The sequence below is a fragment of the Mobula birostris genome, chromosome 22, assembly GCF_030028105.1.
Source record: "Mobula birostris isolate sMobBir1 chromosome 22, sMobBir1.hap1, whole genome shotgun sequence".
Taxonomy (NCBI): domain Eukaryota; kingdom Metazoa; phylum Chordata; class Chondrichthyes; order Myliobatiformes; family Myliobatidae; genus Mobula; species Mobula birostris.
Genome location: NC_092391.1, coordinates 40,609,649 through 40,629,884, shown reverse-complemented (window position 1 = coordinate 40,629,884; position 20,236 = coordinate 40,609,649). Strand labels below are relative to the sequence as shown.

At 43.1% G+C, this 20,236-nt stretch overlaps 1 protein-coding gene across 2 annotated transcripts in view; it reads left to right on the top strand.

The window, feature by feature from the left end:
- The window catches only part of pnpla7b (patatin-like phospholipase domain containing 7b), a 329,157-nt gene that overhangs the window by 293,164 nt on the left and 15,757 nt on the right, over positions 1-20,236 (top strand). For both annotated transcript variants that reach the window (XM_072240527.1, XM_072240528.1), the window contains exon 34: positions 19,370-19,451. In XM_072240527.1, coding sequence (XP_072096628.1) covers positions 19,370-19,451 — 82 coding nt within the window. The remainder of the gene's footprint in view (positions 1-19,369; positions 19,452-20,236) is intronic.

Sequence of the window (20,236 nt, the reverse complement as noted above, 5' to 3'; positions counted from 1 at the left end):
CTTGTATCTATAGACTGTAACCACAAGGCAGTGTTGTAACTATGATTCTGAAATCTTATGGCTAACTCTGTAACCACATTGTTCATTTTAAAAAAACTGGTTACTGTTTAATGTATTATCTTGCAGTTGCAAGTACTTAATTTCTCATAAGTTTGTTTCTGGTCAGATTTTCTTGGGCTTGTTACCATTTCCCTTTATACATATCTCCCATGTAGGTTTCCTATGTCCACTGTCCCTTGGCATACTGTAATTATAGGTTATGATTATCAGGCAGCTTTAAAATTTAAGATGCAAGAGATTCTATAGACGCTGGAAATCTTGAGCGACGCACACAAAATGCTGGAGGAACTCAGCAGGTAAGGCAGCATCTTTGGAAGGGAATAGACAGTCAATATTTCGGGCTAAGACTCTTTATTAGATGTTGTCTGACCTGCTGAGTTCCTCCACCATTTTGTGGGCTTTGAAATTTAAGCATTGCATTTCCAGAGCCTGTGTCTACCATCTTGCCCAAAGCAAACAAGTAGAATTTTTAATGTTTCTCTGTGCATATTTTTAATTGAGCCTTCTCATTTTACTCAATCTCTTTTCTCCTCATTCCAGTCATTTAGTCACTAAGATTGTCCAACACTGCCATCTGGTCCCAGTCAGAGTATAGATTTGTGACCTACTTTTGGACTGGGTGGCGTTGCCTATCTTTCAGAGCCCTTTCTGAAAATATAGAAAAGTTGAGGTTGCTCTGCCGTTCAATATCATTGCAGATCATCTATCATAATTACATGTTCCTTTTCACCATACTCTGATACGTTCCATGTCCAGAAGTGTATTTATCTACAACATTTATTCAGCAACTTGCCTCTAAGGTCCATCGTGGTAGTGAATTCCTCAGTTTCACCCTCTGAGTGAAAAAAAATTCTCCACTTTTCAATTCTAAATGTCTGGCTCTGTGTCCTGAGAGTGTGAGCCTTCAACCTGCTCACTTCAGCCAGAGAAAGCATCCTTCTCATCTCTATTCTCTCTACCCCTGTCACACATATTGTACATTTACATTAGTTCCTACCCATTCTTCTAACCTGCAGAGAAACAAGCCTACTTCATCTGATAGTGCAGTCCCATTGTCCCGAGAACCAATCTTCATTGCTCTTCCTGTCTGCTTGATATATGCTGTGTTAGATAAGAGGGAGACTACCCATTATGCTGCTGGCATTTAGGAGGTGCTCAGGACTTCCTTCGTTGTCTCAGTAGCTTGGTTTTCACTACTCTCGGTCATACAAGTTCCGGTGGAGACTCAGGAATACTGTTACACACAGCTGTAGAAGGACTCTTAGTTGCTGTTTCTGTAACAATTTTGTTTTACCAGTCAGAGTTGTTAGCCTTGAGCTGAACTCCTGATGCTGGAGGTCTGGTGGACCACTGTTAGTCTGGCTTCTACCCTTTGACCTGTTTGGCATAGGTGACTCTCCCCAGGAGCTAAAGTATAAAGCCCTGACTCCAGCCAACATAGCTCCCTGGGTCATTGAGGGACACAAGCCTCCAAACCACAACAAGGTTGTGATCCTCTTGAAGATGTGTTAAGGATAAGGGGATCTAAACTGCACACTGCACTCCAAATGAGTTCTTGTCGAGGCCCTGCATATATTTATCAAGACATCTGTGTTCCTGTACACCAGACCTTTTGCTGTGAAGACCAGCAGACCATTTACTGCTTGCTACAACTGTACATTAGCTTTCAGTGATTCATTTACAAGAATTCTCGTCTTGTTCTCTGTCTGTGTTTCAAGTCTGACTCTACTTAGCTATTAAATCACCTGTTTTTCCTAGCAAAGTAGATGATTTCACACTTACCCATGTTATACTTATGACTGTGAGGTTAAGCAAGCTAGAATGCTATATTTAAGTTTGCTGATGACACCACTGTCATTGCCCGAATCAAAAGTGGTGACAAGTCGGCATACAGGAGGGAGATTGAAAATCTTACTGAGTGGTGCCATAACAACCATCTCTCTCTCTCAATATCAGCAAGCGCAAGGAGTTCATTATTGACTTCAGAAGGAGGAAACTGGAGGTCCATGAGCCAGTCCTCAACAGGCAAGCATCGCCTCTTGCTACCTTGAAATTTGAAGTCAAGTTTATCACATGTAGGTACAATAAAAAAATTGTTTGCAAACAACATCATAGGCCTACATATTCAGACAGCACAGTATAAATTGCACAAAAATTATACAAGACATTGAAGAAAACAACTGCAAAATATTAGAGCAAGAGGAAACAGGGACAAGTCTGTGGTGGTGCAGCAGCTGGTTGGTAGTATAATTTTTTTGCAGCCTCAATACAATTTACATTTTCACCCAATTTAGTGCTGTTGGCATTCTCAAGATTTCACATTTTGTTCTCTCATCCAAGTCATTGATACACTATACATCATGACCAGCTGAAGCTTAAGCACCAATCTCTGCAGTAACACATTAGTTATCACCAGGCGCTCTGATAAAGTACCAATTACCATCACCTTCCTTGTCTGTCAGTCAGTTTTCAATGATATTCAAGTTTATTTTGCACATTAACATTTTATATTGTTTGATTGCTTATTGCTTCAGATTCCAGCATCTGCAGTCTCTTGTGTATTCATTTTATCAAAGGATTTGTGAGAATTCAAGTACACCACATCCACTGCTTTTCCCTTCTCTATTCTACTAATTACATCCTCTGAAGAACTCCAGTAGGTTTGTCAAATATGATTCCTCTTCCAGAAATGAATTAATTTGTGTAATCCCTTTGATATCTTCTGTGCCTTTTATTATTTCTGTTATAATAGATGCTAGCATTTTCCCCACCACACATATTAAACCATCTGGTCTGTAATCTGTTTTCTCCCTCCTTCTCCATTAAATAGGTTATATTTACAACCTCCCAATCTAAGGGAATTTTTCCACCATCATTAGAGTTTGGAAAAGAGGGAATCTATGTATCCACTAGATCCATAGATATGCCCTTTGGTACTCTGGGATACAAATGACTGGGCACTGGGGATTTATTGGCTTTAGATGCCATAGTATCCAGTACTATTTTCTTACTAAGTTCCTCTCGTTCCTCATTTTCATTGAGAATTTTGGTTTGCTGATATTTTTCGAAACTTGAAGACAAACCAGAGAAGATGACAGCAGAGCAACTGACCTATTCTGCGTTATGAATTACCTCACTTCTGGCTTGAGGACCATGTTTATGTTACCTGGAAATTTAAGAAATATGTAGAACATAGAATAGTACAGAATAGGAACAGGTCATTCGGCCCATGCTATATATGCTGACCAGGATGCCAAACCTAACTAGTCATAGTCATACTTTATTGATCCCAGGGGAAATTGCTTTTCGTTACAGTTGCACCATAACTAATTAAATAGTAATAAAACCATAAATAGTTAAATAGTAATATGTAAATTATGCTAGGAAATAAGTCCAGGACCAGCCTATTGGCTCAGGGTGCCTAACCCTCCAAGGGAGGAGTTGTAAAGTTTGATGGCCACAGGCAGGAATGACCTCCTATGACGCTCTGTGTTGCATCTCAGTGGAATGAGTCTCTGGCTGAATGTACTCCTCTGCCCAACTAGTACATTATGTAGTGGATGGGAGACATTGTCCAAGATGGCATGCAACTTGGACAGCATCCTCTTTTCAGACACCACCGTCAGAGAGTCCAGTTCCATTCCCACAACATCACTGGCCTTACAAATGAGTTTGTTGACTCTGTTGGTGTCTGCTACCCTCAGCCTGCTGCCCCAGCACACAACAGCAAACATGATCGCACTGGCCACCACAGACTCGTAGAACATCTGCCTGCACTAATGCCATCTGCCTGCACATGGTCTATATCTCAACATTCCCTTCCTGTTCATGTGCCTGTATTAATATCTTTTAAATGCTTTTAAGATTTAAGATTAAGATTAACATTATTTGTCACATGTACATCGAAATACCCAGTGAAATACGTCGTTTGTATTAATGACCAACACAGTCCAAAGATGTGTTGGGACAGCCAGCTGTTGTCACCATACTTCCAGCAGCAACATAGCATGCCCCTAACGTAATAAACCTAACTTATATACCTTTGGAATATGGGAGGAAACTTGAGCACCCAGCGGAAACCCATACGGTCCAGGGCAGAACTTTCAAATCCCTTACAGAAAGTGGGGGAATTGAACCCAGGTTACCAGTGTTGTAATAGCATTATGCTAGCTGCTGTGCTACTGTGCCACGTGATATTGTATCTGCTCTTTGTAAAGAAAAACTTGACTGTTAAATCTTCTTTTAAAATACTTGCTCTCACCTTAATTTTATTCCTTCTAGTATTTGACATTTCCACACTCTGGAACAGTACTCTGTCTACCCTATATATGCCTCTCATAACTTTCACAATCTATTTTTGTTCTTTCTCTTTGTTCTCCTTTACTGAGTTTGGGCTGTCTACTTTAACACTCATATACTGTTCTTGCTGTCAAGAACCGTTTTTGTTGGCCATGTTATGTCACATTTCCTTTTGTTACTACTGTGCCCTCTTGCACCATCGTTTCAAGTTTTCTATCACACAGTCCTTGTGTTGAATTTGCTCTCAAAATGCTGTTGAGTTTGAGAATTCTTGTACTTTGATCCAACAGTGATGAAGGATCCTGTAATATTTTCCTAAATTAGAGATGAATTAGAGGGTTTGGAGATGAATTTACAGGTAGTGTTACTGAATGATGTGCTAGGCTATTTCAAAGGGTAGTTAAGAAGAAGAAGAAAGCCCTTAACTCCGAGTGGAGTTATCTGGATGCTGTCATGACTGCATTTTTTTAGCAGGCTTTTTTTGTTTTTATGAGGCCGAGTTGCTAGCTCGACGCTTAACCCAGCACGGATGGAAAGCGTGCAAGGAAGCTGGCTGGATTCGAACTCGGGAGCCTTTGCTCCGAAGTCCGGCACTGGTGCTACTACACCACCAACCGGCCAAAAGGGTAGTTAAGGGTTAACCATATTGGTGTACTTCTAGGTGAGGATAGATGATTTCTTCCCTACATATTAAGACAGTTAGATTTTCCGACAATCTGATGTGATAGTTTCATTGAGGATACTAGATTTACTTAATTAACCAGATCCAGATTCCCCAGCCTCTGTGGTAGGATTTGAATGCTTGGATTTGATTAATCAACATCTGGATTAATAGTACAGTAATGTGCCCAGTATCTGAGATTTATTCAGTCGTCTTCAACTTGCAACTATTGGTATTATTATGGCAGCTGGAGAATTTAAATTCAAATAATTAAATTGAGTTTTTTTCCTAAAAGAAAGAGCTGTCTCAGTAATCATAATTATGAAAATTTGAGATTGTTTTAGAAACACATTTGGCTACTGATATCCATTGGAGAGGAAATCGCTCAGTCGCAAGGCACTCAGTTCCAAGTTCTTCCCAATGCACAGGGGAAAAGATTCCAGGATGTTCTAAAAACCACAGAAGATGTGCAGCATCCTCACTGACTCCTGGGAATTTATGACCCACAACTGATCAAAGCAGTGAAGAAGCTTTATGAAAGGTGCTGAGAACCACAAGCCCACGCATCAGGAGCACCCAGAAATCCAGGGAGCGATTGCCCAAAGTCACATTAGCAACCTGAGGACACACAGAACTGAAGAATAAGCAAGTTATCCTCAATGCCATGGGTCTGCACAAAAAAGTGGCCTGCATGTGACCAGACTTGTTTCTGTGGCTGAAGATTAAAGTCAATGCAGTACCTCCTTGGTACTGAATCAAAAAATCAGCCCTGCATATATTTGAAGTCTTAAATATATGGGACAAATCCATAATCTTCTCCCTCAAGTGCAACTGAGTTGAATTGAGTCAGATAAAAGGAGTGAAAATTGTATTTAGGGAGTGCTGTACCAACAAAATTGATCTAAAGCCATGACTACTTGGGGTGATACAAACAAATACTGCATCATTTTGAATACCTGCTATCACCAAGATCTTGTCATTAGGCCAAGGTACTGTTTACTGTTGACCAGTGCTTACATGCATTTTGATTGTGTTTCATTAACTTACTTATGGTAACATTCTGGGTTTACGTGCTGTGTATATTATGTTTTATGGGTGCATCATGGTCTGGAGGAACGTTGTTTCATTTGGTTGTACAGTCAGATGATAATAAACTTGAACTTGAGAAAAGGGGGCTGTGGGGTAAGCCAGTCTTCATCCCTCAACCAAGATTATAAAGGCAGTAATCAGATTTTTATTGCATTGCTCTTTGTCATGTTTGTTTGCACATGATTTACTGCTTCACATCCCCTAACATTGAGTATACTTGTTCGTGTTTCATCAGCATAAGGGTTTCAAAGTTCAAAGTAAATTTATCGAACTACATAGGTGTCACCATATACAACCCTGAGATTTGATCTCTTGCAGGAATACACAGTAAATCCAAGAAATACAATAGAATCAGTGAAAAATCACACTCAGTGGGATGGACAAATAACCAATGTGCAAAAGACAAACTGCAAATACAAAAAAAAGCAATAAATGTCAAGAACATGAGATTAAGAGCCCTGGAAAGCGAGTCCATAGGTTGTGGGAGCAGCTCAATGATCGGGCGAGTGAAGTTATTCCCTCTGGGGGGTAATCACTTCCTGATCCTGGTTCTGTGGATCTTGAGGCTCCTGTACCACCTTCCTGGTGGCAGTAGCGAGAAGAGAGCATGAGCTGGGTGGTGAACCTTTGAACCTTGATGGTGAGTGGTATTTTCCTGCGACAGCACTCTGAGTAGATGTGCTCAGTGGTGGGGAGGGCTTTACCTGTGATGGACTGGGCTGTATCTAGAGGTTCATTTTATTGTCTAAAAGTTTGTGTGTATAGTATAACTCTGATATTTGTCTAGTCCAGATAGCCATGAAATACAAAAAGACCAAGGGTGCTGATGAAAGAAAAGACATCAACTCCCAACGCCACAAAAAAAGAAAACAAACAAAGCTCGCAGACTCCAAAATCCACCCCCCGCAGCAAAAACCTCCACAATAACAGTCAGTGATCCCCTACACATAACAATCCCCGATCCTCTCACTCACTGAAAAGAACAGCGACCATAGCAGCAAACCCTCAATGCCGCCAATTACACACACAAAATTAACTGACCCGCCAATCATCCAGAGACACATATCACTGAAAAATTGAAGGAAACCAATATAAAGTACAGTCCAATAATCACATAAATCTCAGAATATGGGGAACGTCTTTTTGTCTGCATATGACGAGAGCAACTGCACGTACTCAGTCCTTCTGTAAAGAGTGACCGCTGACCCGGAGCGAACGCCGCTGATCCAGGGCTGCATGCGCCGATCCGACTGCTGTCCGTCTCCATTGGGAGCCATTGCTGACCCCCTCCACATTCACCTTGATGCCGACCACCGACCCCGCTACGAATGTCTCTGTTGGGAGCCATTGCTGACCCCCTCCACATTCACTTTGATGCTTCAGTCTTCCTTGCCGTTTCAAAATGGAGTCTTTCATGACCCCATGACCTCTCTCTGGTCTCTTCCATGAGTCAGCTTGTGTTCTCAGACCTTTTCGGCCACCCCGTCTCTGCTCTCTGTGAGGCAGCTCTCTGGACACAGCATAGTGCTGGATCCTTTGATTGAGTTCCGTAACACAAACAAGACAAAAAGAACAATCCACTATATTTTGTAGGATTTTCCATTCAGGCCATAACAGGCCATGATGCAGCCAGTTAGCATACTCTACACCACTCGTCTATAGAAGTTTGTCAAAGTTTTAGATGTCATGCAGAATCTTCACAAACTTCTAAGGAAATAGAGATGCTGCCATGCTTCCTGCATGATGTCACTTGTGTGCTGGGCCTAGGGCAGATCCTCTGAAATGATAACGCTGAGGATTTTAAAGTTGCTGACCCTCTCCACCTCTGATCCCCTGATGAGGGCTGGCTGATTGACCACCAGTTTCCTCCTCCTGAAGTCAATAACCAGCTCCTTGGTCTTGCTGGTATTGCGTGAGAGGTCGTTGTTGATTTTCCATCTCCCTTCTACATGCTGATTCTGCCAACGACAGTTGTGACATCAGCAAACATTAGTATGGCTTTGGAGCTGTGTTTAGCTTCATGGTCATAAGTATAAAGTGAGTAGAGCAGGGAGCTAAGCACATGGCCTCTTGGTGTACCTGTGCTGATGGAGATTGTGGAGATGTTTTTGCCAGTTCGAACTGACTGGGGTCTGCAAGTGACGAAATTGAGAATCCAGTTGCTCAAGGAGGTACTGAGACCAAGACCTTGAAGGTTATTGATTAGTTTTGAGGGGATGATGGTATCAAATGTTGAGCTGCTGCTGATACAGAGCATCCTAAACTGTGCTTCTCTGCTGTCCGGGGTTGAGTGAAGAGCCAATGGACTTGTTCTGATGGTAGACAGATTGGAGCGGAAGTGCAAGATGGATGCTTCAGAAATGCATGCTTTGTTTTATTTGTACCAATTTTTAAATTTTGTTCTTAAAATCTCTGGTGGTGCTAGCCACTGTGATGCCTAGCTGGACGTAACAGGCTTTCTTGTCACTCTAATAGTGGCACCAGAAAGGAGAGGGGACAGAGGCAGCATGAGGTCAGTGAAAACTTGATTCCAACCAAAAACAAGGGTTTCAGTAGTGGATGGACCTTAAAGCACAGGTGTGGCGACTCGTTTGCTGAACTAATCCAGTGATTACTGTCTCCAGGAGCAGCTCTATTCTGCCAGCTAATTGCTATAATCTCCCAGCAGCCATTTTACAGGGGATGAACAGCAGGGCAATTGAAATCTCTACAAAGAACCCATTCCCTCAGAGCCCCTGTCCTTATCAAGTTGCAAATTAATAACTTATTTTGACTTTGATGTAAAATTAATCTACTTTACAAGAGACAAAATCTGTTCCCTGTTCACAGAAGTTTACAAATTTGTGTCTTTGCTCTTGGCTGTAATTTTTTTTTTCCCTTGTGAATTTACTCTCTACAGAAGTGTTAGTGCTACTTTTTCTGTGTTTAGATCAGATGCTGTCCTAACCATTTAGGATCAGGGTCACTGATCATGCTGTATTGTCTCAGCAACCTAGATGTAGGGAAACATTTAATAGATGAAAGTTGAAAAAAATCAGAGGGTCGAAATACTGCGAGGGAAAATGCAAAATAAGCTGGAAGTACTCGATAGGTTAGGGAAACCACTTTGGAAAGAGAAACAGTAAATGTTTCCGGGTCTCTTTGTCAGAATGTCCACTGATTTGCTTTCCAGAGGTACTTCCTGACCTGAAGTCTTATGTCTCTGTCTCTCCCCGAATCCCTCGTGATTGACAGTGATTACCATGCCATTGTTATATTGAAGCAAAAAAGGATGAGAGGAAAAACAGACTATTTGACATTAAATCAATATCAAATTAAGCCCTCTTAACTTTGTAAAATCCTGCTCAAACATCTGGTAGTTGGTATCTAAATTGGGAAAACTGTCCCAGAGTAACCAAGTAACAGTCCAAGATTCAAACCTTACTCAACATTTCCTTCCATATCCCACCAACAGGACTGATCTAGTAGACATAGCAGTGTGGTGATATAAAGGTGGGAGAGAGATCTCAAAGAGCACAGTATTAACTGCAGATCACTTAAAGTTTCATGGCATTAGATCAATATGGACAAGGGAGTAAAGTCTTGATTCACACCTCCTTCTCTCAACTAATGAATCAGTGCTTCTCTATGTTGAATATCACTTGGAAGAAGTGATAGCCATGATCACAGAATACACTCTCCAAAGAGATGTCAATGGCTATCATCGAGTGTTGCCTGATGGCACCAGCACTCAGAGAGCTGGCCAAGTCTAAAGGGGCAATCTGCCAGGCTCCGTATGTGGACAATAGTGAGCAGACTAACAGGAGGCAGAAACCCATCTGACCTAATCTTTAGCTACTGCAGATGTATCTTGTCCAACACAGCATAGATAGGAGTGACCATGGCACAGTGCCTTTGGAAATAGTCCTGTCTTCAGGAGCTCAGCTTCAGTCGTGTTCTGTGGCACCACATTGCTGCTGAATAGAACAGATGAAGCAATGCAAGAGGCACTGTAAGCCAGCAGCAGCAGATAGGTACATCACACTCTGTGATCCCACGATGTTATAACTTACCGTTTATGTTATAATCAAGAATAAGATCAATGCTGATTCAATGAGGAATGCTCAACCTGGGGTCCATGGACCTCTCAGTTAATGGTTGGGGTCCATGGCATAGAAAAGATTGGGAACCCCTGCTATAGACGGATCAGGAGCAGCAGCAGACATACTGAAAGTTGAGGTGCCAACCTGAGGCATCTGCATTAGTGTGTTAACACATGGCAGTAGCCAAAGTAAAGTCAGCCTACAGCCAGTGGATCACTTCAAAGCTGTGCAGTCCTGCCATGCCCAGCCATAGGTAAGCACTGACAGAAGGAGGTAGCTCCAAATGTATCCCCATCCTGTCCAGCATGTGAGTTCTGGTTGGAAGGCTGAAGCATTCACAATTATGTTCAGCCAAATGAGCTGAGTGACTGGTTCATTTTGATTTCCTCTGAAGATGCCCACCACCATAAGTGAGAATGTACCACTCCATTCACAGCTCCTCAGAAAATTAATCTGAACGCAGCCACTGCACGTGATTTATTTAGAGATACAGTGCAGAACAGACCCTTCTGGCTCAACGAGTTGCACTGCCCAGCAACCCCCCTATTTAAACCTAGCCTAATCACAGGATCATTTACAATGACCAATTAACCTACTAACCGGTAAGTCTTTGGACTGTGGTAGGAAACCAGAATGCCTGGAGGATGCCCACACGGTCATGGGGAGAATGCACTAGAATTGAACTCTGAACTCCGTGCCCTGAGCTGTAATAGCATCTCACTAACTGCTATGCTACTGTGGCTCCTTGGTTGGGAGAACTCGTGTGATATCAGGAAACAGCTGAAGACACTAGCTGTGCTTTCAGCTAAGTTGCTCCAATGCATAAGTATACCGTTTTTACTGTTGGTGGGGACGACCTACCAGGGACAAGTTGCAGTGGTTGCGTCTCTGGTACCGAGACTGGACCTCAGCTCAGAAAGGAAGGAGGGAAAAGAGGAGAGCTGTAGTGATAGGGGATTCGATAGTTAGTGGGACAGATAAGAGGTTCTGTGGAAGAGATCGAGAATTCCAGGTGGTCTGTTGTCTCCCTGGTGCTAGGGTCCACGATATCTTGGATTGAGTTCTCGGTATTCTCAAGAGGGAGGGTGAGCAGCCAGATGTCGTGGTCCATGTAGGGACCAATGACATGGATAGGAAGAAGGACGAGGTCCTGCAAAGAGAATTTACGGAGTTAGGTGCAAAGTTGAAGGACAGGACCTCCAGGGTTGCAATCTCAGGATTGCTACCTGTGCCATGTGCTAGTGAGGCTAGAAATAGGAAGATATTGCAGCTAAATACGTGGCTAAGGAGTTGGTGCAGGAGGGAGGGCTTCATGTTTCTAGACAATTGAGCCTTGTTCCAGGGAAGATGGAACCTGTTCCGACGGGACTGATTGCACCTGATCTGGAGGGAGACTAACATCCTTGCGGGAAGGTTTGCTAGTGCTGCTCCGGGGGGTTTAAACTAGATTTGCAGTAGGAGGGGAACCAGAGTGTTAGAGCAGATAGTGAGGTGGAGGAGGATAAAGGTCCTGCGAGAACTGCAAGTATAGTGCATGGAGTAAAGCCAGATCTAACATATAAAGAGGCTTTGAGGAAAGAGAAGCAGAATAAACGGTGTAAAGGTAGTAAGGTAGAAGGGCTGAAGTGTGTGTACCTCAATGCAAGAAGCATCAGGAATAAAGGTGATGAACTGAGAGCTTGGATACATATATGGAATTATGATGAGGCCATTACAGAGATTTGGCTGGCACCAGGGCAGGAATGGATTCTCAATATTCCTGGATTTCAGTGCTTTAAAAGGGATAGAGAGAGGGGGAAAGGGGAGGAGGGGTGGCATTACTGGTCAGGGATACTATTACAGCTACAGAAAGGGTGGGTAATGTAGCAGGATCCTCTTTTGAGTCAGTATGGGTAGAAGTCAGGAATAGGAAGGGAGCAGTTACTCTATTGGGGGTATTCTATAGGCCTCCTGGTAGCAGCAGAGATACCGAGGAGCAGATTGGGAGGCAGATTTTGGAAAGGTGCAAAAATAACAGGGTTGTTATCATGGGTGACTTTAACTTCCCTAATATTGATTGGTACCTGATTAGTTCCAAGGGTTTAGCTGGGGCAGAGTTTGTTAAGTGTGCCCAGGATGGATTCCTGTCACAGTATGTGGACAGGCCGAATAGGGGGAATGCCTTACTAGATCTAGTACTCAGTAATGAACCGGGTCAGGTCACAGATCTCTCAGTGGGTGAGCATCTGGGGGACAATGACCACCGCCCTCTGGCCTTTATTGTCATGGAAAAGGATAGAATTAGGACAGGAAAATTTTTAATTGGGGAAGGGCAAATTATGAGGCTATAAGGCTAGATCTTGCGGGTGTGAACTGGGATGATGTTTTTGCAGGGAAATGTACTATGGACATGTGGTCGATGATTAGGGTTCTTTTGCAGGATGTTATGGATAAATTTATCCTGGTGAGGAATATAAAGAATGGTAGGGTGAAGGAACCATGGGTGACAAGTGAAATGGAGAATCTAGTCAGGTGGAAGAAGGCAGCATACATGAGTTTTAGGAAGCAAGGATCAGATGGGTCTATTGAGAAATATAGGGTAGCAAGAAAGGAGCTTAAGAAGGGGCTGAGAAGAGCAAGAAGAGGGCATGAGAAACCCCAAGGCATTCTTCAATAATGTGAAGAACAAAAGGATGACAGGAGTGAAGATACGACTGATTAGAGATAAATGTGGGAAGATGTGCCTGGAGGCTGTGGAAGTGAGCGAGGTCCTCAATGAATACTTCTCTTCGGTATTCACCAATGAGATGGAACTTGATGATGGTGAGCACAATATGAGTGAGGTTGATGTTCTGGAGCATGTTGATATTAAGGGAGAGGATGTGTTGGAGTTGTTAAAATACATTAGGATGGATAAGTCCCCGGGGCCTGACGGAATATTCCCCAGGCTGCTCCACAAGGCAAGGGAAGAGATTGCTGAGCCCCTGGCTAGGATCTTTATGTCCTCGTTGTCCACGGGAATGGTACCGGATGATTGGAGGGAGGCGGGTGTTGTCCCCTTGTTCAAAAAAGGTAGTAGGGATAGTCCGGGTAATTATAGACCAGTGAGCCTTACGTCTGTGGTGGGAAAACTGTTGGAAAAGATTCTTAGAGATAGGATTGATGGGCATTTAGAGAATCATGGTCTGATCAGGGACAGTCAGCATGGCTTTGTGAAGGGCAGATCGTGTCTAACAAGCGTGATAGAGTTCTTTGAGTAGGTGACTAGGCATATTGATGAGGGTAGTGCAGTGGATATGATCTACATGGATTTTAGTAAAGCATTTGACAGGGTTCCACATGGTAGGTTTATTCAGAAAGTCAGAAGGCATGGGATTCAAGGAAGTTTGGCCAGGTGGATTCAGAATTGGCTTGCCTGCAGAAAGCCGAGGGCCGTGATGGAGGGAGTACATTCAGATTGGAGGGTTGTGACTAGTGGTGTCCCACAAGGATTGGTTCTGGGATCTCTACTTTTCATGATTTTTATTAACGACCTGGATCTCGGGGTAGAAGGGTGGGTTGGCAAGTTTGCAGATGACACAAAGGTTGGTGGTGTTGTGGATAGTGTAGAGGATTGTCGAAGATTGCAGGGAGATATTGATAGGATGCAGAAGTGGGCTGAGAAGTGGCAGATGGAGTTCAACCCGGAGAAGTGTGAGGCGGTACACTTTGGAAGGACAAACTCCAAGGCAGAGTACAAAGTAATTGGCAGGATACTTGGTAGTGTGGAGGAGCAGAGGGATCTGGGGGTACATGTCCACAGATCCCTGAAAGATGCCTCACAGGTAGATAGGGTAGTTAAGAAGGCTTATGGAGTGTTAGCTTTCATAAGTCAAGGGATAGAGTTTAAGAGTCGCGGGGTAATGATGCAGCTCTATAAAACTCTGGTTAGGCCACACTTGGAGTATTGTGTCCAGTTCTGGTCGCCTCACTAGAGGAAGGATGTGGAAGCATTGGAAAGGGTACAGAGGAGATTTACTAGGATGCTGCTTGGTTTAGAGACTATGCATTATGATCAGAGATTAAGGGAGCTAGGGCTTTATTCTTTGGAGAGAAGGAGGATGAGAGGAGACATGATAGAGGTATACAAGATATTAAGAGGAATAGATAGAGTGGACAGCCAGCACCTCTTCCCCAGGACACCACTGCGCAATACAAGAGGACATGGCTTTAAGGTAAGGGGTGGGAAATTCAAGGGGGATATTAGAGGAAGGTTTTTTACTCAGAGAGTGGCTGGTGCGTGGAATGCACTGCCTGAGTCAGTGGTGGAGGCAGATACACTAGTGAAATTTAAGACACTACTAGACAGGTATATGGGGGAATTTAAGGTGGGGGCTTATATAGGAGGCAGGGTTTAAGGGTCGGCATAACATTGTGGGCCGAAGGGCCTGTGCTGTACTGTTCTATGTTCTATACATGTACAACCAGCTATATGAAATAATGTCCTGCTTACCTGAAGCAGGACAAACCCAGTTTGTAGCTGATTGCTACCCAATCGGTCTCCTGTCAGTCATCAGTTGAGTACTATGAGGTGTGGCATCAGTGCTGTCACATGGCACGCACTTGCTCTCCAATAGCTGATGATCAATTCCCTATTTAGGCTTTTCCAGACTTCTGCTTTGGTCTCTAGGCCTCTGACTTTGGACTCACTGATAGCAAGACCCCAAATTCCTAGCTTGGAACTCCGGGCTCGCTAATGCGTGTACCTTGGGAGGATCATCTGCCCTTTTACCTTCTGCCATCATGGACCACGGATTCCAGGGGACTTGCTGACATGGGTGGGGGTTCCTCCTCACTGGTCTTAGTCCTCTGTACTTGCTAGCCTGACGTCTATACACAGCTATCCTTTGTCCACGTCATTGCCAGCCTTCGAAAGCCGAGCTCTCTTAAGGATAATTAGAAATTCTCTCTATAATAAAGCCCACACACGATGAGAGAATAAAGAAACTAGCTTCCTACAACCATTAATCCTACTGAGTCAAATGCTAGTTATTCATTTGAAATATTCCTGTAGCAATTACATGCAAATATTCAAAGCACATGAATAAAGCAGTTTTTAATGACTTTTCTGCTGATTTGTTTTCAGCAATGGCCAGATTAATCATCAAGACTGCAGGTTCCCTGGGTGTTCACTGGTGATTGTATCCCCTGTTGAGCTGTGTGTCTGCCTGTACCTCTATCCTTGTGGTTGCCTCACTCTGAGGTAGGCTGTCAAACACCGGTTCAGCAACTCTGGAACCACAGCCTCTGAAGTCATAAATGCTCATTCTCCAAAGCCCATCTACCTCCTTCAACAGTGTGCTGGAGTACTTCCTACTTGTCTAAATCAGTGCAGCTTCAACAACGTGCAGCTCAAAATCATGCTGACAACTTGATACCCACCCTATCAATAACCATCCCCTCACTCCAACACCGGCGCACTGTAGCAGCTGTTGTTACCATCAACAGAATGCACTGCAGCAACCCACCAAGCTTCCTTAGACAGCACCTTCCAAACCCTAGAATTCTACAAGCTAAATGAACAGGACACCACCTGGAAGTTGCAGTTTTAGTCACATAATATCCTAACTTTGAAATATACCGCCATTCCTTTGTCGTCTCTGGGTCAAAAACATGGAATTCCCTCCCTAACAGTGTTGAGGATGTAACTGCACCTCCAGATTAATAGGAATTCAAGAAAGCAACTCACCGCCACCTCAGGGGCTAGTTGAGACTGTCAATTAAATGCTGGCTTGTCCTGTGAAGCTTACGTCGCTTGAATGAGTTTTACAAAAGCTGATATAGATTACAGGAGCATACCAGCATTGAAATTGATAACATTTATGGACCAGCTGGTGGCGCAATGACATCAGCGCCGAACTCTGGAACGAAGGTTCCTGGGTTCGAATTCAGTCGGGGCTGCTTCCAAGTACATTTCCATCCGTGCCGGGTTGAGTGTCGAGATCGCAATTCGACCTTGTAAAATAAAGGGAAAAATACTGCGAAATGTCTCTGTGAGGAGTGGCACTCCACACAGTCTTTCTCTCACTCCCCGCCTTGTAAAGGCATGAAAAAGACATCGTCCCGCCAACATTGAGCACGCACACACACGCCAAAAAAAAAAATTGATAACATTTGGGGTCTCCTGGTTATGAACAGAGGTTGAGCTTAGTATCATTGGCCATCAGGCCTGGTTGCTGCCCACTCTGACCCTCTGTGTATATAATGTTGTTCATTTCCAAGGAAGGTCTTGTGTGCAGTACACTTTGAAACATCCATTAGTAATGCTAGTGACAACTGCAAGAAACATTTATGATAGAATTATGGATATGTACGGGTCAATCATGCCCAAAAAAGGAATATGTGTAGACCAGGTTCATTTCCTAGTTCTCACTCTGCAGTCCCGTAAATTGCAACACTTCATCTGTATATTGAGATGCTTTTCAAATTGGAGGGAGGTTCTGTTCCACAGCCCATTCAGCAGCAAGTTCAACCCTCTTGTTTTAGACATCTCTGATGGGGGATGGTGAAAAACTTTTCCAAAGAAATGTATCTTTGCCCTTGATTAGTTTGTTCTAAAAATAAACTGAGATATTCAGTCATTCCTTAAAGCTAGTAGATCTCCTTCGCACGCAATCCCATAACATCCTTTCAGTTATGTTGCATCCTCCTATGGCATAATTAGGTTATTAGATTATGAAGACACGCAGTCCTCTTTTATTGTCATTTAGTAATGCATGAATTAAGAAAGATACAATATTTCCTCCGGTGTGATATCACAAAACGCAGGACAGACCAAGACTGAAAAATCTAACAAAACCACATAATTATAACATATAGTTACAACAGTGCAACAATACCATGACTTGAAGAAGAAGTCCATGAGCACAGTAAAAGTTCAGAGTCTCTCAAATGTCCCACATCTCATGCAGACCGGAGAAGGAAGAAAAACTCACCCTGCCATACCCGACCACGGTCCGACTCTGAGTCATCCGAAAACTTCGAGCTCTGATCAGCTCTCCGACACCGAGTACTGAGTGCCATCTCTATCCGAATGATTTGACCTCCATCTCGGTCGCCAACAGCAGGCAAAGCTGGGGATTTTGAGGCCATCCCTCCAAAAGATTCCCGACCGCGCAGTAACGACAGCAGCGAACGAGCATTTGAGAAATTTTTCGAGATGTTGCTCTGTGCTTTCACGTCCATCTCTATCAAATCAGAATTGTCCACGGCCCCTATTTAACGGATAAGATATCATTTTTCACCGGAGGGCTGCGCACGCGTGCCGCACTGCTTCTTTCTCCTCCTGCCATTAGTGTTTCATTGGATTCTGACATGGCCCAACTTATCCCAGCCAATAATGCCTCTGAAGTGTGCTTGTTTACCTCTCCTGTCACCTTCAGAGATTTGTGGCTGGGCATTGCTGTCCTCTGTTGTCCTTATCCTCTGCGTTTCTATTTTATTACTAACGCATTTCCAAAAGTTTCACAGATTGAGTTCCATTTTCTACTTTTTTACCCATCTGACCTAACTGATGTTATCTCCCTGAAGCTGTGGTCACTTTTTATCTATTTGATGTCCTAAGAAAGATCAGGTCTACTTTAAAAGTGATTCACTTCTCCTAAATTGGTGAAGTCCACCTCCATTTTGAATTGTGCCAAGGTGGTGATATTCTGGAGATATTTCTTTGACTTTAACCAAAGTGGAACACTATGTGCCACTGCCTTATTTCTAAACTCAAAGCTGCAAAAGAGAATTACATCCCTATCACAACTGCTGTTAGTCTATAATTTATTTTGCAATGCTTGCCACTAAAGAACACGCTGACTGTTCCTGATCACCTTAATCACTACTACTTGGCAGCACTATGGCCACTTTTCATTAAGATGGACTTTGTTTTTTTGTTATTACGTTTTCTTGTAAAGATTGTGCATTATTTTATATTTAATTTGTATTTCGCATGAACAAAGTCACTGGAGAGGAGTAGCTGGTAGATATGAAGCTGTCTCTTTATTCGACAAAATGAGACCCACTAGGCATCATATTGAGGCAACACACATCAAAGTTGCTGGTGAACGCAGCAGGCCAGGCAGCATCTCTAGGAGGAGGTACAGTCGACGTTTCAGGCCGAGACCCTTCGTAAGTTTCTCATTGAACCTGTGCATACGCGTATTTGTGCGTATGACAATAAACTTGACTAACTTTGAAAGTGCTGGCAATGATCATCACCAATCCCAAATATATGCTTACCTTATATGCAAACTGTCAACTAACATCATCAATAATGGGAGGTTTAGTGGTGATTTTCTTCTTTTCACAAGACCAAGGGTCTTCAGGTAGTGTACATTGTCCGCTTACTGCGCAGCCTGGAATTAGCTACTCGTCACAGAAGTGGCAGTGGAAGCAGGGACTGGCTTATGTTTCTGACAGAGTGCTGCATGATTGTCACTTTAGCACTAGACCAATCTGGAAATGATATAACTAAAGCTAATGCCTGCTTCTGTGTTTAGTCTGTGGAGATAACCAATTCTTGCCCATTCCGCATTCCCAGTTTTTATTACTCTGCTTTGATTTGCCTAGTTTCAAGGTATGGCATTCCTCCCGTAATCCTCTCCTAAACACAAGAGGTTCTGGAGATGTTAGAAATCTGGAGTAATAAACACAAAATGCTCGAGAAACTCAGCAGGTCAGTCAACATCTATGGAGAGGAATAAACAGTCGACATTTCATGCTGAGACCCTTCATCGGGACATAATCCACTCCTGCTTTCCTCCTCTTGTTGCTCTGTTCTGTTGTTTTCTTGAATGACTCATTGTAAAACTTTGTTAACATTGCAGGTAAGTAATCTTGTGGTTTCACTATGTTAAAAGCTGTACGTGAATGCAGATTGTTTTGACAGCCTTTGATGAAGCTGGTGGGGGGAGGGTGGGATGAAAATGTATATAATTTATCATGCCGACAATTCTAAATGAAACATTGGTAATAAGTGCTGCTTATGCGCACTGCATGACAGACAGCACCTGAGAGACAGTAATAGTTTGCTTCATATATTTTGATGACAGTCTCTCAGATATTGTGTTTCTATTACTGCTAGTTTACAAACACAGTATTAAAGAAGATGTAAAGAAAAGTGTTCCTATTTCTCTCCAGCTCTATATAACTTGTTATATCCTTCCCACAGGTTACTTGTCCGAACACCACCTTCACTGATCTGGCTGAAATAGTATCCAGAATCGAACCTGCTAAAATACTTGCTGTAGATGGTGAGTAAAAAGCTCCCTTTTGCTTCAGACACTGCATAAATGTTTTGTGCAATGCTCTGTGGTGTTTTGTCATACACCATCTTATTTAACTTATTCTGCTGACTAACTCCAGCTCCCAAGATTGCCGCCATGTTCATTGCCACATGGTTATCTGTTTGATAGCTTTACTCTCAGTTTTCCTTCTTTCCTGCCAGCTTCTGTTTAACAGGACATGACTGAGAATATTTTTAAATTTAAAAAATTCACTACTTACCCTAATGGGTGATTTGTGTCCTAGTTTGAAAGTCAAATGATCTACGTTGGTATTCTCTCCTTATTGCACTCTTTCTGTTTGAGTGCCTGACCAGGCACTGTCCTATCTGTTAGATAATGTGGGTTATGACTGAAAGAAAAATTGGCTGGAGCCGCTTAGCACTTTAGTACATGGGTTCTTATTAAGTCCACCGAAAACCAAACTTACAAAAATTAGTGAAGAAAAAACTGCCAATATCGACAAAAAGATATCTATCAGAAAATACAATATTTGGAGGGAGGAGAAGATGGCGGTGCAACGCAGCGCATGCGACTGTTCCGAATGATATCTGTGAAGTAGCATGCCGTGCACAATCCTGATTTGATGGAGACAGACATGAAGGAACATGGAGCAACATCTGGAGTGACTTCTGAAATGCCTGCTTCGCTGCCACTGCTATTGCGCAATCGAGAATCTCCAGAGAGGAGGGCCCCAAATCCTCGGCCTTGCCTATTGCCTGTTGCCGGGGCCGGGGTCGAAACGCTTGGCAAAG